This window comes from Lonchura striata, chromosome 5, assembly GCF_046129695.1.
Source record: "Lonchura striata isolate bLonStr1 chromosome 5, bLonStr1.mat, whole genome shotgun sequence".
Lineage (NCBI taxonomy): Eukaryota > Metazoa > Chordata > Aves > Passeriformes > Estrildidae > Lonchura > Lonchura striata.
Genome location: NC_134607.1, coordinates 227,376 through 253,908, shown reverse-complemented (window position 1 = coordinate 253,908; position 26,533 = coordinate 227,376). Strand labels below are relative to the sequence as shown.

General features: G+C 40.3%; 1 protein-coding gene across 1 annotated transcript in view; it reads right to left on the bottom strand.

The window, feature by feature from the left end:
• The window catches only part of TRIM24 (tripartite motif containing 24), a 55,318-nt gene extending 33,011 nt beyond the window's left edge, over positions 1 to 22,307 (bottom strand). The window contains exon 1 of the mRNA XM_021539203.1: positions 21,917 to 22,307. Within this exon, the coding sequence (XP_021394878.1) occupies positions 21,917 to 22,307 (391 nt within the window). The remainder of the gene's footprint in view (positions 1 to 21,916) is intronic.
• Positions 22,308 to 26,533: the final 4,226 nt, after the last annotated feature.

Sequence of the window (26,533 nt, the reverse complement as noted above, 5' to 3'; positions counted from 1 at the left end):
ATACACACACACATACATGGCTGCAATGTGATGTGACTGACCTTGATCCATATCACATGGGAACACAAATGTAGAGAACACTCAAATTTAATGAGGTGACTTGTAGAGAAGAAGAATTGAGCTGTATTAATATCATTACTACCTTCACAATAAACAAGGGAAAGCAGTAAAAACTTAGGAATAAATAAGCAGGGCTCCCTCCCTCCTCTCCTCTCCAAGATGCAATGGGGTACAATTCTAAGACAGAAACATAGTCAGGCTCCAGGTTGAATAAAGCTGAGAACCAGTAACACAAAGGGTTAAGCAATTAGTCTTTTCAACAGAATGTAAAGGACAAGTAAAGTCCAAAACTTGGGGTTGAGCTGTGAGTAGACTAGGTGAAATGGAAAAGATCTATATAGACATTTTTTAAGCAGACACCTTTTCTAGCTGCAGAAGATTAGAATGTCCTATTAGCACTAAGGCTTGTTTTTAACATCCAAGAAAAATCTCTAAAATGCTAGGCACTGACATCTTGCTTGAAGAAAATTACTGTAGTCATTACAAGCAAAAAAGGAAGCAATTGAAACCAACTTAGCCTGAAGTAATCACTTAGGACATGGAAGTCACATGCAAAAAGCCTACAGTAGAACAGTCATGAAAGTTACACTGACATATATTCTAGACCTTCAGCTCCCATTTGAGAGGAAACATAAATTTAGCCTGAAAAAAGATTTGCTTACCCTGTTTAACCCAATGAATTCAACACCAGTATATAACTCACCACTAGCATATTTAACTAAACCAGCGTGGGTTTATAGCTGTTCCTGTTTCATTTTTACAATAAAATGTAAAAGTACAGAAACCATTAAATATTTCACTTTCTGCAGAAGAACTTAATTCCTTACTCTAATTACTTTATACAAGATTTAGGTAACATTTTCATAAGATTCTTCCAACAGATGCTCAAGACTTAGCAGGCAACTCAGTATAAAAGCAGTGCTCAGTATAAAAGCCCAGCCGTTTTACTAAAGCATTTCTTCATTCTGGAAAATCAGCAAGCACTTTTTCACTTGTTAGCAAAGCATTTCACTTTCATCTGAACAGCTATGATGTTAAGCTTGATTTTACTCTAAGTGCCATTTTACCAGTCTGCATTTCAATATACATTTGTGCAGCTTCCTTTGATATACAAATTCCAATTTTTTTGGCTGCAACTTTTGTAACATTTTTTATATCATCATCTGCAAGGATAATTGAGAAAATTCAGTTCTGGTAAGTCAAGTAGCTAGCAGAACTTCAAGTACTGAACTTCTCCTGTAATTAAGCAAATCAATTTACCACAGTCAAGAGTGAACACATCTCCTAATACTCAAGCTACACACTTTCCAAGAAAGACTGTTTTTTACATTTTTCAAGAGCACCAATTACAAACTGCCCTCGCCTTTGTTCCCTCACTGCTCATTCTTGACCCTGACAAAGCACAGTGCTCTGGGTTGAAACCAAAATCAGGAAACAAGGAAAATTTCTAACACAAATTGAAGTACTGAAAAGCAGACATTCTTTATTACAGCACACTGAACACACTGATGCACTCTGATGTGCTGCAAAACTTTACAAAAATGATATTTGTTCCATCATGATCATAAATATTGTTTACAGTGTACTTCCTGGCTAATACATACACATCACTTTTTCTAGAATTAATTTGCATGCATCCACCTCTTATTAAGAGTAGTCCTTTCATGTTCCTACAGGGTCTTCTTGCTATAAATGGATGTGATTCACGCCAATAAAATTGTAATTGTATCAATAATTTGGGAAAATAATTGGAAAAGTATGTGCGATTAGTGTTATGAAGCAGATGGGTTTCTTCACAAAGGATACATGTGGGAAACAGGGTGCAGGATTTGGATTTGACCTTGGGAATGGACGAAGTCAGAAACTGACTCCCAAACCAAAATTGGCACCAATTGAAGTTAAGACAACTCCCAGAGCAAGATCAATCTTGAATATGAATAAAGTTGGGACCATTCCAGATAGGGAGTCTAAAATATTGGTTTTGGTTTATCTATGAAATAAATAAATAAGGTTTAATTGGAACATCGTGCTTACTTATATAACACCAAACTTAGTTTGCATGTGCCACCTGCCAGGTTATCCAGAGGACGTGTGAGGAAGACCTCACCTCCAGCCTTCCTCTAAGGATAGCCCAAAGAGACCAGAAGACCCCATAGCAACAAAGGCAGCACGCGCTGTACAGTAGGGTGACACAGATTTGAAGAATTAAAAATGGGAGATTTGTGGGAACTATTGATGAATATATATTAACACACAGTATGTAAGTTGTGTTTGGCTCCTTTTGCATTTGTACAGGAGGCAGGGTGAGAATCCCTCCCAGTACCCTGGTCTGTTTTGCTTATGTGTTATCCGAACTAATGCCAAATTTCTTTTTATAACTACTTGATTATATTTTATTGTATTATTATTTTATACCTCAAAATTGCTGCTAAATTTTAATCTTGTGGTTTATTGAATGGGACATATAGAGACCTCATTCATAATGCTCTGAAGGGGTCTCTGGTGATTGCGTTCCCTGACAGTCCCCAGTGTTACAGGTGACCTTTCCCTGAATTTCTCTTAAGGCATGCACTGTTGCCTCTTGTTACATAGCTACCACAAAACCCATTGTTTTCCTCATTATCTGTTTATCCATTGGTTCCAGCTACACAAAGAACCCTGTGTGTCTACTTAATCCACTTCTTTAAAACACATTATTCCCTTACTTGGACAAGTAAGGCATCATTATGTTCTGTTCCTTTTATCAAGGTCAACACGGGTGTCTGAGTCGGTCTCTGCATGTCTTTGGGAGATGGGTATAGACACACAATGAGACTGGCAAACCGATTCGCACATGGATGTATTTTTCCTGCTCTCCCAAGCTTTACTTTCATCCCTTGCTCTGCTTCACTGACCACATGCACTACTGAGTAAAGTGAAACAACATGAGAAGCAGCACAAGGATGGGAAGAGGACACCACTGAAGATTAAACCTGGGGCTATTGAACCAGATCAGTAGCATTAACCAGAGTTTGTAACTCAGCTTGAGTTGAAAATATGGAAGACAGGGAAGGGGAGGCAAGAAATTAGGAAACATACCAAAACAAACCAAATAATTCATGTGCCTTTTCACCAACAGAATATTGCCAACCACCTGTTCAAAAGATCACTTAGAATTTCTAATGTGAGATGGGGAAAAAAAGGGCAAATTGCCTACCACTCTCAAAATCTTGGTGAATTTTCTTTTCTATAATTCCTCATGTTGTCTCACCTTGTGTCAGGGGTTTCTTCTGCCACTGTGTGAAGGGTAAACTTGTTTTTGTTATAATCCTAGATTGATGACTGCTACACAAATCTGTTTTAACCCAGATTTAGTCAACCTCAGGATGGTGAATTTAAGCAAAAGATCTCAAGTATCAGGGTTTCTATTCATCAAAGTAATTCTGTAAGATTCTCCTTAATGGAGCAAACACAGGAAGGTGAAAACATATGACTTAAATTGGGAGGAGATTCATAATCATCATAATGTTAATTGTGAGGACAGTGAATGAGCAGATCCCACATTTTTATCTGGTCCTTTTTTCCAGTTGTAAGGAGTTAAAGAACACAGTTGCCTGTCTTAAACACTGTTACAGCCACAGGTTGACTTTGCCATGAGATAAGCACAGAATGGAGTGACAGGATAGCGCTCATCTCCTGGCCTGGCAGAGATGAGACCTGCTTAGCCCATTCTGGGTAATGCATGCAGACAAAAATTCCCACTGTGGAAACGTGTGTAAAGAAGCATCTGCTTGTATGCATGTCACTGGTCAAACAAAGATCACCCCAACTTCTGGGTCAGCTGAAATCTGTGACCACAGAAACTACCTGAAAACGCCTCCCTGGATACCTGGAACTTGGACCTAAAGCAAGCCACCAGAGCAGGAACAAGATAAGATAAAAGGGGTGCTATTGTCTGAGTGTTATCTCGGATCTGGGGGGAGGTTAACTAAGCTGGGGGAGAAGAATGTGTCACTGATAATGGACACTACTGCAGAATTTATGGGCCACAAGAAAGGCCAGCTCAGCAACTGTGGACTTGGTAAAACGTCATTCCAGCAGGGGTAGATGGATCACCAAAACCAAACAAAGAGGAGACTGAGTACAAGGACTAATTAGCATTAGAAGCAAGGGAATCAATTAACCAACAGAATAGCTGTGTAGCCAATGTGCAGTAATTTGTTTCTTTGCTAATATGTATGAATAGTGAAAAGACCTGGAGAAGACCACTACTGAGAAGCCTAGGGTGAGGAAGGATGAAAAGGATCTACAGGTGGTAACTATCTTCTACCTGATCTCTCTCTTTTCTATTTCTTTCTACCTTTCTCCCTGACATTCCATGTTAAATAAAATCTGTAGTATTGACTTCAGCATATGATCTTGTTTGAACCTGAACTTGGGCAGAGGCACATGTCAAAAGCTGGATCTTAGCATCAGGAGCATTGTTTTTTTCAGCTGTAAAGGGAGCTGGATCAAGCACATGTGGCTCTTAAGTAGGAGGAGAAAAAAAGAAGACCTCCACCCTTCTGAGCAGCACTCTTACAAAATCCAAGTAGTTGTAGATTCTCACATTGAGATCTTGCTTGAGCCAGGCCAGGACACCACTGAAATAAGAGATTTTCCAGAGATCACTTAAGCTAACAAAATGAATGTATCAAAAATTAATGTATCATGTTTGTAGAATCATGTGTTGAATTTTAAGAAACCTCTGCCATGGCACAAAAGGCATTGAGAAAACAAAATCTTTAAATCTTCTTGCAAAAAGACAAATACCAGAGAAGACCAAGAATGCAAAGAACTCAGATAAGGAGGCCCCTCTGTCAAGGATGATGGACTTATCCAGATAAGATAGCAGAGGACCAAAAGCGCATGTGCAGAGGAGAAGAGTTCAAAAGTTCAATGCAGAGGAAGACTATGGTTTCAGCCTCAGAAGACCACCAGAGACCCCCCCCCCGCAAGACCACCACAGAAAACCACGCATGCCCAGAAGGGCGTGGACCTATTCAGCATGAGAGGCGCAGACAGGCGGGGCCAGGGCTTGAATATGCATAGAAAAGTTGTGTAATGTATTGCATATAAAACACCTTTATGAATAAAATTGTAAGACAAACTTCAGCTGAGAGCACAAGATTTTGGAGAGCTATCTCACTTGTGCCAGGCGCTGTCATACATACCCACTTCATAACTACATCGAGTTGTGGAGTCTATTTATTTATTCCGCATATCGCTTCACCACAATGCTAACAAAAGTAGCAAGGCTCATTCATTTCTATCCCATGACAACACAAAGATTTATGCTGCCATGCACTGAGCTGGATTAGGGACTGCAATATTGTGTCAATGGGGCTGTGCCAGGAGAGAAGAGTGTTTCCCCGCACTGGCTACAGGCTCTTAACATGTGCACCTCTTTCAAGAAATGCTAAGCTGCATTTTAGGTAGGAAAAATCATGGCCCATTCTTATTCTTCTTCACAAATTACATGCTGCATCCACAAGGGCATCTCATGCTATTCAGCAGAATGGATTTATAGGTTATACAGTATTATTTCCAACTCTAAACTCAATTTCCTGGGAGTACATTCAAGCCCACTGAAGCATCTCAAGACAATAGGAGGAGACTGCTCTGGTTTGCCCCAGTTTTGACTCATTTGCGTCTTCACTGTTGCAAACGTGTTTCAGAGCCAATTTAATAAAGCCACTAGATGATCATTTGTAGATCCAAGAGGGTATTTTTGTTAGTAGATGCAAAGTGCTTTACTAAAAAAAGGGACTTAATAGTTCCCTTTCTTCAGATTAAATCAGTCAAAAAACCCACTAGTTTTTTGAAAGAGAGCTCTCTTTATTAAATAGAGTGCTCAGAAGCAACTGGCAATTTTACCTACAACGACATAGTCATTACAGAATAAATAATTAGGGTTTTGTACAGCAATCTTTCCCGGTTCTGCAGATGTTTTGCTTGAAATTCTAACCATACAGATTTCAGAACAAAAAAATATTAACAGTAAGTTACACATCCAGTTAAAATGTTTAAAACATGTACATACTAATTAAAACTAATAAAAGTTATGTCAGAGATTGAAGGCAGCACCAGCTATAAGATTTTTAACAAAACTACACAGAAAATTAGGGTGTTTCAGCTGTGAGCTACAGATTCTTTTCTCCTCTTGCTCTTTCTACAGATACCATTAATAATTGCAAGTCTTTTCATTAAAATGCATGGGTCTGAGGGTAAGCAGGTTATATTTACACAGGTCATGTTTCCCAGTTAAGAAAAAACACTTAGAAAACTTGAGAGGTAGCATCTTCTGAAATAATGTCTGAATCAATTTTTAAAATAATTACTGCTTTCCTCTTCCTTCTCATTAAGCTACTAGTGGTGCTGCAAATCTGGCATCTTCTTCAAATCAGTTTGTTCCAGAAATGCTGCTCCCATCTAGTTGTGACAGCCTGCTGCTGCTAGTAGAGGGGAGATAGGTTAAACCAATAAGCAGGCACATCTCAAGGGAAAATTGGCACCTACTGCCAAGATATAAATGTTCCAACCCCACCACCAATCCAGCAAAAAGTTTATTAAAATTATAATTAATTAATTGTTAATTGAAATTATTTTAAATCCTTTAAAATGCAAATAAATGAAAACCAGACAAATACTATTAGCTGTAATCCCCCCTCTGGAAGAGTGTTACAGGCCAGTTTTTATGCTGCAGTACATTGACTTTCTTGGAAAGCACTGAAGAGCTGAATTAAAATTTTTCAGCTGCTCTGTGAAATGGTTCATTGTTTTTGCTATACATGCCCAATCTTCAAACATTTTAGATAGCATGTATTAGACTTCAAAAATTGTAAATTTTGCAAGGATTGACTCTCCAGCCACTTCTGAATGCCTTAAGAAATTCTGATGGCAGAGTTTACATTCACGTCCAAAGCTGCCCAATGCATTTTCTTCAACAACACAATTATAAGAAGTGTCACAGTGCTAACAAAAGGAAACATTGTTATTGTGGATAGACAATGTTTAAGTACAAGATGATGAACAAAGTCTCACTTGCAATGAACGTGCTTAAACGGTGATGCAGAAGCTGCCAACAAGCCAATTGTCACTGCTGACTGTGATGAGTATTTCTTTCATCAAAATTAAAATACATTCTTTCCAGTCCTGAAATTGTCAAGTATTTCCAAATGATATGTAATGAATTCAGACATATAACATGCAAGGATGTTTAAGATTCTGTGATATTCTTGCATCATTTTCTCTGATCAGCCAAGTATTTCATTTTGAAAGCAGGCTTAATACTGTTTAAATTTATACATTCTACTGAAATACCATTTTGCAGAGATATTTTTGTATCTTGCCAACAGTGCTCAAGTCCATTGTATCCATGTGTTTCTGGAACAAGGAAATTAGTACCTTTCTCCATAAATGTCAGCATATTAACATGCTATTAATTTTTTTTAAATATTTGAAAAAATCGACATTAATTAAAAATATATATGACTGGGATAAAAAAAAAAAATTGTTGTGGGATAAAAAAAAAATTGCTGTCAGTATCTCTGGTAGGAAGATGGACCCTGCCTTACAGCACAACACAGCTAATAATAATTTCTTTGGAGCACTACGTTTCATACTTGGGCCTTCATCTTTTTAAGTTCTCATCTACCACCAGCTGTTAGTTCAGCAGTGGCAGTACAATGCATCCCAGAAATCACAGCTATAAAAATAGCAGGTTAGCAGAGTATGACTTGGGCAGTTAGAGCCAGTCACAACCCAAAGAACCAAGCCCTTCTAAGGCACTGAAAGAGTTTGTTCTTTTTAATTCTTTGTTGAATGGATGAAAACTACACTCCAACATGTGACACTCTTGAGCGTTTCGCCCACTTCTTCTGTTTAGCCCCAGCTACCTTAATGTTCCCATCAACACCCAGCAGATGTATAGGTAAAAAAAGCCTCAACAATAACTTCTAAGAATCTGGATCATATTAAGGGAACCAAATTAGAAGCAGTAGTGGGAGCAACAGTAGGTTAACAGGCTTTAGTCATAGTATTTCAGTATAAATGTCATCCAAACAGGAGTGGTCGTGCAACTCCAGGCCTTTGACTAGCTCATGTTACTGTCTCTTCTTCAAGTGCTCAGATGCATCCTTGCAACCTGTTGCTCACAAGTCTGCTTCCATTCCCAATAAGTTCACCATTCAGTAACTGGAAATTACCTAAGAGACTTGGCAAACTACCCTCCTGGCCCTCATTTTTGCAGCCACTAGCCTCAGGGGAACAATTGAGGTGCCTAAAGAGACATACTTAATTTGGGGGTAATATCCTGCCTGGTTTCCAGCTACTATTCCAGAAGGAAATACGGTTCCTGTGGATTGTGCAGTACATTTACCAGCCCTTTTTAAAATATTACAGGCATCCCAAAAATTCAGCCACGGCAGAAGAATATTTTAGTGCAGACAGCTGAATTTCAACTTACCTGCCTATTCTATGCAATGTATTTTTAATATTATTATTTTAAATTCCTGTTGGAGAACACAACTGAGGCACACAGATTTTTGCACTCTAAAAAACTCAAGTCAGTAGCTCCAAAGGAAAACTTGGTTTAAAATGCTGAAATTACAATATTCAGAGCCATTACCTTGTTAACTCCAGTGTTCACGGCATCTGTCCATATTCTGCTATTTATGGATACTTATTTTGATGTTCTCCTCAAGAACAGAGTTCAGAGGTCATCAAGACCTCTATTATGTTTCCTTCAAATTATCTCAAAATACAGATTACAGTGATGCAAAATATAATGGAACATTCCAGCAACTTGATCTGTAAAGTACTTGTGGAGGGAATGGATGTTTAAAAGTACATAGAAATAATACGTTGATTTAAAATAATAGGCTCTACCTTTATTTAAGTTACTTTGTTTGGTCAAAGGATGGAGGGGAAAAAAGGGCTGTTACTAAGAAGAGAGCTTTTACTAATTAATGTCTCTCCAATACATTCTTCAACGACAATATGATAATAGGACATTTACCATCCAAGTACACTGGCCAACAGTTAGATACCCAACAGCAAAAAAAGAGGAATTTATGTATTTATCAATAAATTCTGAGTATTTTAAAGGTACATTTTGAATATGTGCTGCAATTAAATCTGTTCTATAACAAATACTTTGACCTGGCAGTATTTTAAAATTTTCTAGATTTATTTTTTTTAAAGCTTTCTGTTGACAGGGACAGAGACAATGAAAAGTACAGGAAATATTTGATGAAAATTCCCACTCTAATAGGAGAAAAAAATAAAGATACCTATTTCCTGCAGTTTACATCAGATAAGTCTGAGTGCTCTGCAAGACATTATTAATGGAATAAAAAAAATAAAGCTTCAAAGCCATTTAATGCATTTAAGCAATATAACCCAAGACTTCCAAATCCAGTCTATTCCGACTACATGTTATATTTAAAAGCTGTTCAACAATAAAGCTTGTCTGCAGATAGGATTTTTGCATCTCTGAAAAAGCAACTCTTAATGGCAGCACAAAACTAATACTGATTTATCATGCTGACTCCACAGAATAGAATTTTACACCTGAAAAATGGATAAAGTTTCTTTGCAGTGTTGACAAGTTTCAGTGGGATTCATCTAAATGTTACATGAAGTTCCCTTCATAGTCATTGCAGACATAGGTAATAGTTAGGTCATGAGCAGTCTGGTCTCCTGTTAAAGCAGATGTTTACACTAGGTCAGGTGAATTGCACCTTAAAAACATCCACTGCTTTCCAGTAACTATATTAGTACTCTTATCCACTACTGGGCACACCCTTTAATTGCAAGAATTCCTCTGATATTCTAAAACCAGTCATTAAGAGAGGAGAATATCCTTCAAGTATACTTCAACTTACAGGGATTACACTTTTGGGTATAGATGGTCAGGAATAAAAAGCCAGCTCACTTTATATTCTTCTCTTACACGTGCCCAGGATGGAACAGCACCGTTGTAAGGGTTCAAAAAGCAATGTGCCCAGCTTCTTCCAGTTCCTACATAGCTTTAAGAGAACCAAGCTGAAGTAATATATGCATTGTGAGATTCACACATGGCTATGCAGCCTGCAAGAATCAGCCATAATTAGGAAGCAGTGTTATCGTCTCCTCTGACACTGTATTAATATGAAAATTACTGAATGTAACTAATAAAACATATTCCTTCAGGGTTGAAGAGATGAACTAATTGATCAAATAAAAACAACAGGGATTTCTAACAGCTGCCCTGCAGCTTTCAGAAAACAGCAGGTTACAGAGCCAGCAGTGATACTGCTTATGTTCTCATGGTGAATCTCCTTCTGTTGCTGTAATCTACAGTAGAGATGAGCTAGAGCCTGTAGGCTGAGGTGAATGAACATGCACAGAAGAAATCTAGCATTCCTATGGTTTTCCCCATTTTCTCAGAACTAAGGAACTCCTTCAAAGGAGCTTTCCCAGCATGACACTCTCAGCACTAAGAATGAAGCTTAAGAAAATTCATCTTCTAGCAAAACTGGTCTTCTTAAGTGCCATTCATATACCCTCTGTTGTTCACTCAGTCTCTTTCCACCTTCTTGCACCATACTGCCTCAAAGGATTGATAATGAAGTCTGGAAATACTACACTTGGCATCCAATAGCAGCTTGGGAATGAACTAAGATTGTACTTCTATTCCTTCTTTATTTTTAAGGAATAATCACAAGGGATCCACCACAGCATTGTGGTTCCTTACCTACTTGTCTGGAATAATGACAAATGAAAAGCAAAAACAACCAGCCACAACTTTAAGACAGAGGAGCAGTGACTCTGGCATAAGTTTGAAGCCAGACATCCTGCAGCTTACAACCATATTCTCAAGAATTTAGATCAGTCAAGAAGGCAGCCAAGGAAACCATTTTAAATCTGACCTCATCTCAATGGAACTGGGAGCAGGGAAAAGGGAAAAAAGCCCACACATACAAACAATGAGATTGGAACACAATACAATAATACTGTTGCTAAATGGACTTTTAAAAGAAGCAAGATTAGCATTTAGCTTCTTAAAGAATTCAGACTACATTCAGTTCTTGCACAAAGGGTGGAATGCAGCAAAGGGGACTGTCAGCTGAATCCATTTGGGATGCCCATAAACAAAGTCATCTTAATTTTCCAAAACAGCTTCTAAAATCATTATTTTGAGGAGAGATCTTTGGCTCTGTTGAGTGTCAATGGCTGTGATAATAATCTAGAAGACACATGAGCTACCACAAATCATGGCTTTGCTTCTAACTTGTATCTAGTCCAGCTACAAGGCCATTTCTGAAAAGCAAAAGGCAACAGAGTACTGTCTCCTTGCACAATCCATCAAGACACACACAGTTTTACTAGTGGTACCAGTGCCAACAATCTATATATCAAATACTTATTTACTGAGTGATAAAAGCAATACTTGCAAGTCATTCTTATGGTAGAGACAGGAGTTATGACAAACGTAAGACTATTTTCTTTCACTTTTTGTTTAAAATTCATTGCTAGATGTGGGAAGACCACAAGTCCTCCCATATGTTCCATTCCAGAAACTACTGAACACTCTTTCACAAGACTGGACTCTGCCTTTGCTATGAAGCAGGAAATAAACATTCTATTTAACAACTTTGAGTGCAATATTTGAAGAAAGAGCTGCTAGCATCTCTGGACTCCCATACAGATAAGCTATCTGAATTACACCTATGTTTATCCAAGGAAAGAATTCTATGTGTCTGTTTTGAGGTAATACTTAGACAAAATTCAACACATGAGTTCTGAAACCACATTTGAGTTTCTTGGATAGACAAAGGACCAGAGAAAACTTTAGAACTTCTCAAAGGAGATAAAGTTCCTTTAACAGTTGATTAAACTAAACAATCTAAGTACCCTTAATTCAGTGATTTCCAAGATCTGCTAGCCTGTGGGTTATACCCTCACAGTCCTTTCTCCCTACTCCCAAAGGAAAGATAAAACTGAATTATTGAAGGCCAAGTAGTCTGTAGTTAGTAAGCTCAACATAAGTTAAAACAAGTGAGAACAATAGCTGCTAACGTGTGAAAGACAAAAGCAAATAAGGAACAGAATTACTGAGTGGTGAAAACCAACTGCTTAAGCCAGAAAATGTAGGAATCTGTAAACACACAAAAGAGGTAAATATAATCCAGATATATGAAGTTCCCAGACACTTAGCCATTACTGAGGTCCTGCTATGGGACACTACCTGCCATTAACAGCTCTACATTCATTCAACAAAGCTTGTCTGCTAAAGAGTGCCTTTATCTCAGGGTCCAACTGATGAGCTGCCCGCTACCCTAATTTATCACTTTAGCACTGTGAAACTGAAATCAGACAGACAGAAACTATCTAACAAGTTTTAAGTGTTACAGAGCAGGGACTCTCTATTGCAGAGGTCTCTTGGAAGATCTTTCCTCTAATCAGGTGCCCTGAGTAAAGTTTTTCACACGCCCTGAAGACATATTTGTCAGCTATCCCCCCTTACTTGATGTATACATATTACTTTATTTGACAGTCACACCCCTTATTAAGAGTCCTTACAGGCTTTTTTGAGGGTCTTTTTCAGTGGTCCTCAATGTCCAGTGTCCTTTTGAGGTGGTTGTTCCTCGACCCCCACTTTTGAGTAAGCACAATATTGTTGTTTTCCATAACTTCTGCTTTGTCAGCCTTGCAGAGCTGAGCTGGTATCCTGCTTGCCTTTTGTATGACTTCTGTTTGCCTAAGTTACGTCCTTTACCTATTTCTGCAAGGCTGTGCTGTTTTGTTCTATCAGACTAAAGTAAGGTTCTGTTCTACTCTCAGCTGGGCAATGCTATGAATTCCAACTTTTACTTGAAAACTGTTGAAACAATAGCTACAAATCATCAAAGTTTTTCCAAAGGCAAAGAAGATTCAAAGCTGTTTCCCCTTCTTAAACAAACTGAGAGAAAGGCGTGTAATTTACACTCCTACATTATTTCAGCAACTAGTTCACTCATTTTAAAGCAAAGTCCACAACAGAGAAAAAATTAGTGTTTCAATTCACACTTCTGCTGCTCAGGACAATTTTGCACACTGCTTATTTCTAGTAACAGACTTGTTGTTGCTGGGCTGTTTTGTCAAGGCACTGCACCTTGCATTTAAAATTAGATCTTTGCTCCCACTTTAAAATGTCTCATTCTCCAGTCCCAGCAGTGCTGCAACTCTCTCCTCCTTTCTTTCCACCAACTCATTCCCTGTACAGCTGCCAGTATATCCTCCCCTAAGAGCATCAGTGTTACAAGTACCCTGACAGAGGAGGTTCACAACATGAACTTGTGTAAGGGCTGGATTAGAGCATTAGTTCAACAAACTTCAGCTCCATGCATCCTTGACCAAGCTCAGACTCTAGAGCACATGCCTAGAAACAAATGAAGCCAATCAAGTAAGTTTTATTAAATGCTTTCTGACCTCATATATAGATCCTAGAAAATACAGGGGGGGTTTCCAAGTCAGCATATATGTTAAAATATCCCTGTTTCTTTTTTATGAGCTACAGTCCAGACAGATGTGTTAACTCATTGGGAAAATTATACGGTCACTTTTCAAATTAGGCAATCATTTTAGTTCAAAGGGTATTTGCACTACCGTCTTGTTTCATTCAAATTCAAACTATATTCACTTGAGGGACTACAGTTGAAACGAAAACTCTTCATTTTAATAGAAAGTTGCCTGTGGCAACTAAATTATTAATCAGAAGCAGAAATCTTGCTACATTCATAAGGCAAATGGCTTAGGTCCCTTGTCCATGTACTCCCATTTACAGAGAATTTAGCATCAGTGTTGCAGATTTCTTTTTTGAAATGAGGATGTCTCCATGACCCAAATCCATGTTACAAACAAGGGCCCTCAAAACCCATGAGTGCAGTTCAAAGAGCTGAGCCTTCCTTACTGTCATTCTTTTCCCACAGCCCACTGATAAACTTCAAAAATAACTAGAAACCTTGTTTAACATCAGTCCTCTATCATGTTAGTAATGTAGGTAAAGGTAAAATGCAATTTTGTCCCACATAAAAGCTTCAAATAAGCATGTACTTGAATCACTGGAGACACCATATCAAGTAATTAGGGACATTCCTTGGCTCAACCTTCAGTTTCATAGCTGATTTTACAAGACTGTTTCCTGTTAAAAATTGTGTCATTTTCTTACCTACTTTACACAACTGTTTCATGCTTTCTTTGATGGTAAAGACTTATGGTTTTACACATACTCTCTGGCCAGTATGTAAAAAAGTACATAATTTGGTCAGTTCAACTATGGCACTGACATCTGCAAAGCACATTTGAACTGCAAGTACCTACATTAAACATACACAACTACATAGCTGCCTAATTGCATTACTGGAACTTTTTGAAAAGCATCACTGGAACTTTTTGAAAACATATGAAAACATTTTTTCTGTGACCTTTAAACTTGCCAAAGAAAAAAGAATGCATCAAAAAACTGATGCACACAAAAGTTAAATCTAAAAGAGTAAGTCCAACAGAAGCTTTTGATACTATTAACAGTTCAGTGGGATCATCTGCACTGGCCCACAACCCATGCTTCAGGCCATATACACCTGAATAACCCTGCCTGACCAGTGTTGTGGAGCAGAAATCCATTCTCCAGCCCATGGAGAATCCTGTGCTGAAGCAGGTGGATGCCTCAAGGAGGCTGTGACCCCATGGGAACTCTGTGCTGGAGCAAGCTCCTGGCAGGACCTTTGCAGACAGGAGCCCACGCTGGAGCAGGTTTGCTGGCAGGACTTGTGACTCCCTGGGAATCCTCACTGGAGCAGTCTGTTCCTGAAGGATTGCACCCCATGGAAATGACCCATGATTGAGCTGTGTGTGAACACTGCAGCCTGTGGGAAGGATTCACACTGGACAAGCTTGTGGAAAGCTATCTCCCATCAGGGGGACCCCACAGTGGAGCAGCAGAAACACCATGTGGCAAACTGACCACAACCCCCATTTCTGTCTCTCTGAGTGGGGAGGAGGTAATGAATCAGGCACAAAGTTAAGCCTGGGAATGAGGGAGGGGTGGGGGAAAGGTTTTTTTGAAGTTTGCTTTTACTTCTCGTCATCCTACTCAGATTATGATTAGTCATAAATTCAATAATTTCCCCAAACTGAGTGTGTTCTTGTTAGCATTCAGGAACACACCTAATCATGGGATATGATTATATGAAGGTGCTTTTATTGAGAGCTCTGGGAATCAGGGGTACAAACCCAAATCTGACTCCGACACGGCCTTTGAGCTGAACGTATTTTATATTCTATCGTTATATAACTTACATATTAATTATTAAACTTATGTTGTTCTATTGTATACATTGACTTTATTCAAGCATGAGTTTCTCGTGATCTTTCTCAAGCCCCTGACCACAGTTTCTCATGATTATTCTTACGATTAAACAGTAATTATATTTAATTACTAAACCAGCATCACATCTAACAATTATATCATTTATCATACACTAGCTACACAAGTGCAGTTCTAGCAAGTACAAGGCCTACACTTTCCCAGGCTATTTTCCCAGGGCCTGCTAAGCTTAATTTTCCTTCTAACACCCAAATCACCATGATTTCAAAACCTTTTTACTATCATTCTGCCCATGATGAAAATTGGTGAGTGATTCCCCCATCCTTACCTTGACCCACAAGCCTTTTTCTACATTTTCTCTTCTTTCCAGTTGTGAAGGGGAGTGACTGAGCAGCTGTGGTGGGCATCTGGCATCCATCCAAGGTCAAACCACTGCACTACTGTATTAAAGTATCTCATTTTACTGAAAAAACCTTTTAAAAGCCAAAATTTCCAATTTCAGAAATAATGGATTTTTTCATCTAGTCAGTTATTCATCCTGAAACACAGTCCAATTTAGAATTCACCTAAAGTTCCTTTTGGTTTTCCCCTGGCTTGTTTTTAGATTAGATACAACAGGCAAAATACCAGCTTTACAAGTTGACTGTTACTGGGAAATTCCACTAAATAATATGGAAATTCCTTCTACAGCACATTAGCAAACACACACAATACTGGCATAAAGATTTACCTATACAAGACAAGTTTCTTTAACAACACTACATTCAGAACCAAGAGTTTCAACAAAATTTCTTTCGGAGATTTAACAAACTGGGTGAAGTTGAGAGAATGTGGTCACTTTGTAGCCCTCCTGGAATTCACAGATCAAGCTAAAAGCCTGCTGCATAACTGAGTAGCTCTTCAGGACATTTTTCCTAAGAATAAGCTAGCCCACAAAAACATTCTTCATCTTGCCTCTTCATGAACATATGCACCACTATTTTCCTTTGTTCTTCAGACAAGACATTTTCTTAAGAGATAGCTCCACTATAAGCATTAAAACAACCCAATACATTTTCATTTAGACACACCTGTGAATTTTAAATACATTGGTATATATTTGCTTTCCCTGTGATCCTTTCACTTTAGGATCTAGAAATCCTTTCCACTGCTATAACTACTAATTGCTTACCAGAGACATTATAAGCTGATTTGGTATTGAAACAGGGCTAGGTTGGCCTCTGAGGACAGAAATCTTTGTCTGAAAAGAAGTTTTACACAATGATACAGCTATTTTGATAACTTGTACAGCCTAGTTTCTCTAAGGCTTCCAACGGGAATGAGCATGGCAACTGCAGTTGTTTTAACATTCATCTGATGTTCCTGATGGCTTCAGCTTTTCAATCTCCTACTTTCTATGGGTGAAAGAAGCAAGAACATAAATGCATCTAAACTACCCTAAAAATACTCCTCTGCACACATAAAACAATAAACATCTATTACATACTTACATTAAACAGAGCAAGAATGATTCAAGCTAATTTCCACAACATGCAGTTGCCTGCCTTAATAAAGGCTGCATAGGCATGCCTCCAGATTTTTATGGAATTCCTGGTAAAAGACAAAGCAGTAACTTTTGGCAAATATATCCCTACTTCAAATTACACTTGTACAGTAAGTATCACATCCCATCACATATATCTTGAGAGCATACTTTTCTCTAAAAGAGGGGTATTATAACTAGAAAAAGACAAACTTTCTCTATTCATTAATATTTATATTAATATTTTAAGCTTTTACTGGCTTTGTGACTTTTAACCATTACAGGCTATCAAAACAATAATATTGTATTTCACCTGTAACGATGCTAAATGCATTTCACATGTGCAATCTCTGGGGCTCTGGGAATTTTCAATTCAAAGTAAGCACAAATCTAAAACAGAATGAAAACTAGACATTTATTTCCTACATATATTCCTATAACATATACTACTTTCAAATATTGGCACTCTCAAATCTCCTTATGTTGGAGGTTAAAAAATTCACTTCTTGATGCACCACAGCAGAAACAAGATGATCCTTGTAAAAAGGATGCATAGATGCAACCATGCCTGAAACAGCCACACAAATAAAACATGGGCTTTTTGTAATGGCAAAGAAGGAGAGAATTCACTTTAAGCAAGTGGCAATATCAAGGATTAGATGGAAATAATAATTTGTAGCAGCAGATTTAGAAAAAGAATCTTAAGTCTAAGATTACCAAGACACAGAAGAAAAATTGAACTGCATCATAAGAAACTTCAAAAAAGCTATTAGATCCTTCAAACTAACTAATAAGGATCCCAATTATTATCCAATTAAAGGAGGGAAGCAAGAAAAGAAACAAGTAACAAAATTTAAGTTCATGTCAAAAGCTGTATTTTCAAGGTCAATGAAGTTATGACACCAGAAAAGTCCAGATACAAGGATCAGATGAAAAGCTGAAAGCATTTGAACCTATCTGTAAAAAGACTGCCTGTGGGACATCATAAAAAAGCAGATGCCATGCACAAATCTATGGGGATGTCAAGGTTAAGGTCTTCATTGCATCATTAGGGAACTTCAAACTGTATTGCCAAGTACATATTTCTAGGAAGTAATAACCTGAAACATGAACATCTCTGAATCCTCGTTTAATAACTCTGAAATATTTATTCCTTAATTAACAGCATGTATTGAACATATTTTAAATGCTGCTCCAGACACTCCAAGAACTTAGAATATGGGATTGTCCAAACATTATATGCTTCTAACAGCTTCATATAAATTTGTTTGCTGGTGGGTTTGCTACAGAGGAATAATAGATAAAAATGTTCTCTCTACTATTTTGGCATTGACACTAGTAAGATTTCATGATGATACCTGCATAAAACTTTGCTACACCTCTTCATTCACAATTATTTCCCTACAGCAGTTGCAAGTCTATTTCATGTACAAATTTATGACAAAGAACAAACAAGGCTACTTGCAACTCTAAAAGTTTTGAGAAGGGATAGAATTCCCATATCTAACTTTGCAACTTCCACATACCTACTCCACATTTGAAATTTACAGAAGGGTACTGTGAGGGTCTGTGCATTACAAACACTACCCTTTAAGCGCAGACTACTACTCACTCACTGAAGTGCAGCCCAGACAAAATCTGGGCAAATGGCAGACTTCTAATAGCAGCATTTTTGGTGTATGTTCCAGTTGTAACTCACACAACTGGACAGTAAAGAATGGCCATTTGAGAAAAAAAAAAAAAAAGAAAACCCACATGAACTTAGCAAATAGTTAGTAGAGGTGGCTGTAGATGCTTTCTCAAAAGCCAGTGTCACATTTCTAGAGATACTCTTGCAGCACTCCCCGCAGTCCATAATGTTCTGTCTGACAACCCGTTTTTTGGCAATGCAACACCAAAATTATCATCTGTAGCAAATAAACTGCCACTGAACATTCAGAAAGCAGTGAACTCTCCAGTGCTAAAACCACTGCTGTCTGACACACTGATGGCTCTTCAACACCTCCAACTTCAGGAATGGTAGAGAAATCAGAAACTCCAGGTTTTCTTTTCTATAGAAGTTATTCTATTTTCAAAACTAAGTGCATGTGGCAGTACAGAATATATCCATGCCAACTGGCCTCTCCATCAGTTTGCCTTTGCAAGGGGAATAAATAATAGTTAACATTTATCCCATTAAACTCTTCTGTATGTCTTGCCACTTGTCTGCTGTCATCCATGTTGAATCTTGTATTCAAGTGAGCAACTCCAGAACTCTTAATTCACTTTAAACTTGAAGTCTTTTATTTCACAGCTCCTTAATTAGTTTTTAGAATGTTGGAATGTTAGTATGTTGGAAGTTGAAGGCGCAATTTATTTTAATAAAGTGAACAAATGTTTCTTCTTGGAAACAGTTTGATGAAGAAAAAAAGTCTCTCCAGATTATATTTGAAGCTCAACCTCTCCAGCTACCTGTTTCTCAGCCAATTTCAGTACTCATACAACACACAAGGCTGGTTTGGTGAAGCATTTTTCAAATCACATCCTCTCTTTTGTTCAAGACAGACTCCATTCTACCAGTCTTTCTTCAGGCTTCTTTTTGTGAAACTCAAGCACCCAGCACGGGCCCATAAGCACCCTGTCTGCTTATCACTGCTCAGGACATTTTCATTTGCAGTTCTATTGCATTCCTTACTTAGGACATTCCTTCCAGCAACAGATTCCTTGATGCTTATTTCTTCAGTTTAGTCACAGTAATTCCATAATTTACATGAGAAGAGTCATTTGTTATCCAGCTTTCTAAGATTATGCTCTTCCTTCATTTCTTTGTGTCATTCACATAAGCATTTTGCACAACATATTACCAGAAGAGGTGACAGTTTTGCACCACTTTGGTCTTTCTTACCTTCTTGTGAAAATTCAATAACTCCTCCAGCTGTAACAGATTTCCTCTATATTATCAGTTTTGGATCCATAGCAAGTGAGTTTTTCCCAAACCTAACTTCAAATTCACAGTTTTTTGGTATTTTTTGTACCAGTTGGAAAATGGATAGTAGACAATGCACTTCAGTTTGGCCATAGCTAGCTAATACACAGTCCCTGTCATTTTAACCAAGTCAAACACATGACCAGTAAAGATACAAAAAATACTCAGGGTGAGTGTAAGTTTCTTCTTCCAACTGCACAATGAACTCTAGTATGGAAGCATGAAAGTAGCTTGGGAGAAAAGTCAAAAGGGTAAAAATAATTGTCACCAAAAGTACAGTATGTCTGCAAATCTTTAGAAGGAGGAGTATGTACTGTGAAATCATTAATATAAAGAACCAACTCGTAATCAAAAGGAGGGAGCAGAGCTACAAGCTCACTGTTGCTGTGATTCATTATCAAGCAGATGTTTGAACAGCACTGATGTTTTAATTCTTATGATGCATCTCATTTCTCATTCAGCTACAGATCCCTATTTCTGCTATATTTATAAAGAACATCTGGGAATGGACCTGTATTGTTCATGACCTCAAATCTCAGAAGACAATGATAATATTGCTTCTTACACTACCTTGCAAACTCCTGAGCTTGTATCTATACCCTCTTTCCTATTTCCAAGTATCTCACCTGAAATACCTCATTAAACTCCAGAGTTTGTGCTTTTTCTGTTCCTCCCAGAATCTCCCTCCCACTTATAGACATATGAGCAGTAACATGTCTTGAATCAATCAAGTATAAGTATACGGGCTTTGGGTCTCACAGATTTTCCCACTCTGTAACTTGATTAGGCAGTCTGACTACGACATACTTTACATGCTAAAATTAAAGACTGAATGAATATACTAACACAGACACTCGCATAGATGAAGAGGTTCAGCATATCCTGTTAACATACTTGGGAGCTCCTCAGATGTTCTGAAGCAAATCTCTAGCTGTTCCAAGTATTTCTTTCTCTGAAGAAGGCGTTTCCTTTAAGAATTTCTGCAAACACTTTACATATTCGAGTGGTAATCTTTGGTCAGAACTCTGGCAGGATGAAGAAGTATTCCTAACTCCACTTAAAGAACATAAGAATGTCAACCTGGAGCTACTACTTTTCACCTGATCTCTCACTACATATTCCAACAAGTACAACCTCCACTAATACCTATCGATTAGCTCAATTTCCATCACACTTCCTCTTTCCTAAACAAGTTTTTCCAAGACCTTCACCAGCTTCCACAACAGGACGAAATTGCCTTTAACAAAACTAAGCGATCCATTACACCCAGCCTAGGAGGGCTAGGGGGGAAAAAAAATCAAAAACATTAGGAAAGTAGCTTTAAACGGAAGGAGTTTATTCCACACCTTCTACAGCGACATGTACTTTTCAATCATATTGACAGAGGCTACTGTGTCGGCACACGAGCGTAACAAAACTTCCTCGCGGTAATTAGCAAGTAAATGGCGCATAAGCGCATCAGCAGAGCCGCCCGGGCTGCCCACGGCCCCAACAAGTGTTGTTATTGTTCGGCCGCCCCGGTCCCCGCCCAGGCCGGCGGATGACACCTGCAGGACTCCCCTCAGGAAGAGCCTGTCCTGCCGCTACGTTCCTGTGCCTTGTCATCAGATCAGCCGGTGCTCGGCTTCTTTGCCGGCCAGGGGCCAGAGCCTGCCGGCTCCCCGAGAGCAGCCGCCCGGCCCGCGCCCACCGCCCGCAGCGGGAGCCCGGCTCTCAACGCCCCGGTCCTGAGAAAGCACGGGAGTTCTGCCTTCCCTCCCAAGGTGGGAAATTTAAAAAACAGCGATTAAAACAAACCGAGCCACAGCACAACCCCGCCGCCAGCCTTGGCGCTGGCGAGCATCTCCTATCCCGGCAGCTCCGCGGCCGGACACCCGCACCCCGCCCACGGCACCCGGTCCCGACAGCTCCCGTCCCCACACGGGCCTCCGGGCTGGAGCGGGCAGCACCCCGGGCAGCGGCAAGGGGGTACGGGCAGAGAGGGAGAAGGGTCACTTACTGGGCGTGCAGTGCATCGGTGAGGCTTGCGAAGAGACGGGCGAGGAGGGAGGCGCCGCCGGCGGCGGCTCCTTGAGGGCGGCGGCAGCCGCGGGGGTCAGGACGGGGGGCAGCATCAGGTACCGGTCCGGCGGCGGCAGGCAGCGCTGGCACACCGAGTGCAGGCACGGCAGCAGCTTCGGCCGCCGGCTCTGGATGGACTGCCCGCACACGCCGCAAGTGTCCAACAGGTTGAGCGGCGCCGCGTCCCCGCCGCGCTCCGCCGGGCCCTGCCGGCTCTCGGCCTCGTTCTCCCCGCTCAGCGCCGCTGCTGCCCCCGGTCTGTCCGCCGGGCACGGCCCCCCCGCCGCCACCGCTACCGCAGCTGCTAACGCCCGCGCCGCCTCTTCCATTGTCCTGCGCCGGTCGCCGCCGGAGAGGCGAAGAGAGGCGGAGCAGCCCCGCCGCTTCCCGCCCGCGCCGCCGCCGCCTACCGGCGCCTGCCCCGCCGCGCCGCCAACGGACGCCCGCGCGCCGCCAACGGACGGACGCTCCCGCTCCGCCCCGCCCCGGACTGCCCCGCCCCGCCCGCAGCCCGCCCCGACCCGCCCCGCCCCGCTCCGCCCCGCCCCGCTACGTGCGGCGAACGCTGCCCCGCCCACCTCGTCCCGGGAGCCCCGCCCTCTCCTCGGCACCCGCGGCCGCTCTCTCTCACCTGGGCGGTACCTGGCTCTGTCCGGGTGAGAGGAAGGCTGGGAAGTTCCTCTTGAATTTGAGGAAAAACTTCTTCACTGTGTGGGTGACCGTGCTCTGAACCCTCGGGTTGCACAGAAAGGGTGTGGAGTCTCCCTCGCTGGAGATGCTTAAGAACTGTTTGGATACGGTCCTGTGCCATGTGCTCTAGAATGACCCTGCTTGAGAAGGGATGTCGGCCCAGATGACCCACTGTGGTCCCTTCCAACCTGACTCATTCTGTGATTCGGTGAGACGTCTTTGTCCCTTGGACAACACATTAAAAGAGGTCACCCTTCTCCCTGCCCTACGTGCAGGTGAGAGGCTGTGAGTCTTGGCCTGTATTTGGCTTGGCCGATCACAGCAATACCACCACATTACCTGACTGAAGCTATTTGGTGATTGGTACAATTAAAAAGATACAACAGAAAAGTACAATTCTTGTTTAGACAGAACATTGTATTGAATCAAAGGCCTTAAGTATTGTGCTGGTGAGACATTGGAGAAGGTTACCCAGAGAATTGTGGATGTCCCAACCCTGGAAACGTTCGAGGCAATGTTGGTCCCATACTGAAATCAGACAACAAACTTTCTAACACAATTTTAAGTATCAGACAACAGACACTCTTTATTACCGTGCTGGACACATCAGAACGATAGCTCTGTTAATCTGATGTGCTTCCAGAAGGTACAAGTTATTTATTCCATCATGATCATACATACTGATTACAGTGTACTTCTGGCTAATACATAAACATCACTTTTCACAGAACTAGTTTGCATGCATCTGCCTTCTTCTCTCCTACTCAAAGCCTTTTAATGTCCCTAAAGGGTAGTCTGAAGGGGTCTTTGTACTCACCAAGTGCCCCCAATATTACAGATGACCTTTCCTTGAACTTCTCTTAGGGCATGTACTGCTGCTTCTTTTGAGATAACTTGGCCCAAGAAGCCACTATATTCCTCATTATCAGTTTATCTACTGGTTCGAGCCCATTTATCATCCTGTGTGCACACTTTCACATTCTTTTATCATTTTTTGTTAGCTGATCTATTCAGCAACTTCAGGGGAACTTAAAATTTGTCTTCTCTGTGTTATCTATCAGGACAGGACTTTGAGCAACCTGGTGTAGTGGAAGGTGACCAGCCCATGGTAAAGTGGGGTGGAAGCAGATAATAGTTAAGGTCTCTTCTAACCCAAACACTTCTGTGATTCTGTGAGCTTCTATGAAGTATGCATGCAGACACAAAGCTAGATCTAGCATGTTGGTTGCTACATCGACCATAAACCAGATTCAGGCTCCTCAGAATATTCCAGATGTCTGTGCTTAAATTCCCAGAGCAGCTAGAATACTTCCCACTTCCTTGCAATTTCTTTAAGACCCTAACAAAGGTCCCGTAATAAATAGGACCATAAAAAAAGCCATACATGATAAAATACTCATTTCTTCAGCACAAGGAACTGTGTACAGGAGCAGCATCATGATTCAGCGTGTCTCACACGCATAATTTATCATGGTAACAGGAGAACAATACTACAGGTTGTACTGGGGAGGAGGAACGGATTTGGCATTACAATGAGGAAATGTTAAGAGGGAAATGTCATTCTCTGATTAAGAATATCAGTGGAGGGGACAAGCCATTACATTCCCAACCCCTGACCTGCCAACACATAAGGAAAAAATGCCTCCAGAAGCACCTTCCTGAAGTACACCTTCTGCCTCCCAGTCCAGCTGCCTCTGTCCCTTTACTAAGAGTGATCAAGTGGTAGGAGAGAGTCCTGTAGTTTCCTCCCCCCACCGATTTGGTTATTCAACACCATATGACAATGTGCTAACAATCCATTGTGGCAGGACCTTGCAGGCTGAGAGCATGCCAAGTGTGAATGATGAAATAGATTCTGGAATTAAAGTTAAGGAGGATGGTACAGGCTCTGCAAGATGAAAATTACCAAAAATGCCATTAGAAAAGGTCTATTGAGGAATAGGCAATAATTGAAGAATGGTTGATTAGTATTGAGAGCAAACATGATCAGAAAATCAGTAAATAGTACATTTGTGAGGAGTAATAGCAAGTCGTAAGATCATCAAACTAGGTAGTTTCTTTAACTAGTATGAACTATTTCTCTAACAGATGTCAGCACAGGAAAATAGCAATACTGTATAATGGTACAAAGATTACCCTGTAAAAGAACTGAGTAGAGGCTGTGTTGAAAATGATGATCCCCATGAGGCAGTGTCCCAAAGATTAGTAAAATAATAGGATTATGTTTCCTGCAAAGTTTGTTTGCTTAGGATGTTTGCAAAGCTTGCTCAAACTGTGCTGTAAAATCTGTAGTTGCATGGCATCAGAACAGCATCTGATTTAAAATGAAAGTTTGGACTTGCATTATTTAAATTTGAATGTAGAGCCTTCCTGTTAGTTATGGCATCATATTAGGAGTACTTGGGATAGAAACAAAACGGGCATGGAGGAACAGAAAAAAAAAAACATCCTGAGAAAACCAACCATTCAGTACATGTAGACAAGGGAGGGAGGAAAAAAACTTTTAAATGTAACCACATTGTTCAGGCAAAGTGTGACAAGGATAGGGGAAAGAAGTGGCATCCCGTTATACCGACCTGGGTGCACAGCTTTTGGCCACAGCTACACCATACCTGGCTACCAGGGATCACAGGCAGAGCTGGCTTGGGGCTGTTGGAAAAGGGCATGTAGACAAACCCACACAGGGCAATACATGCTGTACTCATTTTTGTGTGAAAACAGCTGATGGTTTTGTCTAGTGACTTGTTGGGCTCTCCATTGTTCCACTGGAATGAGTCAAACCAATGAAGAAAGAATGACGATGGTGACAAGCTGATAGCTGGAAATCAAGATGACTAGCTAGGAAACATCCAGAAGCTGAGGCTGCTTCTCTCTTCCCTTTCTATGCTACTCATTACTTTTGTTTACAATTTGTTTTAGTACCTCCTCTGCTTCTTCTGGACATCCCATTTAAAGCAAATTCCATAAGCATTTTGCCTTCTGTTCAGACACACACTTTGTGGCTGCAATCTAGATCTTTGCCATTTGTAATCTATACTCCTGTGATATCCTCCACAAAAAGTTATCATTCAGAAACTTCAGCTGCAGAAAGAAATGACTGCCAGCTGCACTGAAGAACTTCTCAATGGAGTTCTCATAACTAGAAGTTCCTTTCACTTAGAATTTACTTGCTGGCTCTGATTTCCTCCTTTTGTCCCTGGTTCAGTTTGTCTCTTTCTTGTAATTCTAGATTGTCTAGCAGTCACTTGGTCTTGCAAATGCAACAGATGCAAATCTTTCCAGATTACCATCAACATCAGCATGTGCATTTCCTCCTCTTAAAACAGCCATGTGACACTAAACAGTCTCTTTCCAAAGTTTTTTTACAGACTAAAATAAAACCATGGGGCTTTGCAGTGTGCCAGCCCAGTTTAACCTTTATGTGGCAAGAGTGAAGGAAGTGGGGAGGAGAGTCAGCACTCCATCTGTGTCATTAAAACATGTTTTTGACACAGTAGTCATCCAAGAAATAGACCTGGCAGCTTTCTGGCCAGACTGTATTACAGCAACACGAAGCAGTCACTGGGAGGATGTGTCCCAGAATATATAGCCTTTACTGGCCTGTGTTCTTTTAAGAAATGGACATCTTAATGTGTAGTTGGTTTTCAAAATCTGTAAAATATAAAATATGTTCACTAGAAGTAAGATGAATGCATTAGGAATGCATTAATGGTTAGGGAAATGTAATATATTAACCTTTCCAGCAACAGTAAAGTAGGAGAATTTTACATACTAAAGCATCTGGAACAGGCAATGAATGAGCATAGTGCTGCCCAAACTGTGAAGGTTGAATTAGGAATTGATCTAGAATATAGCTTAGATCTGT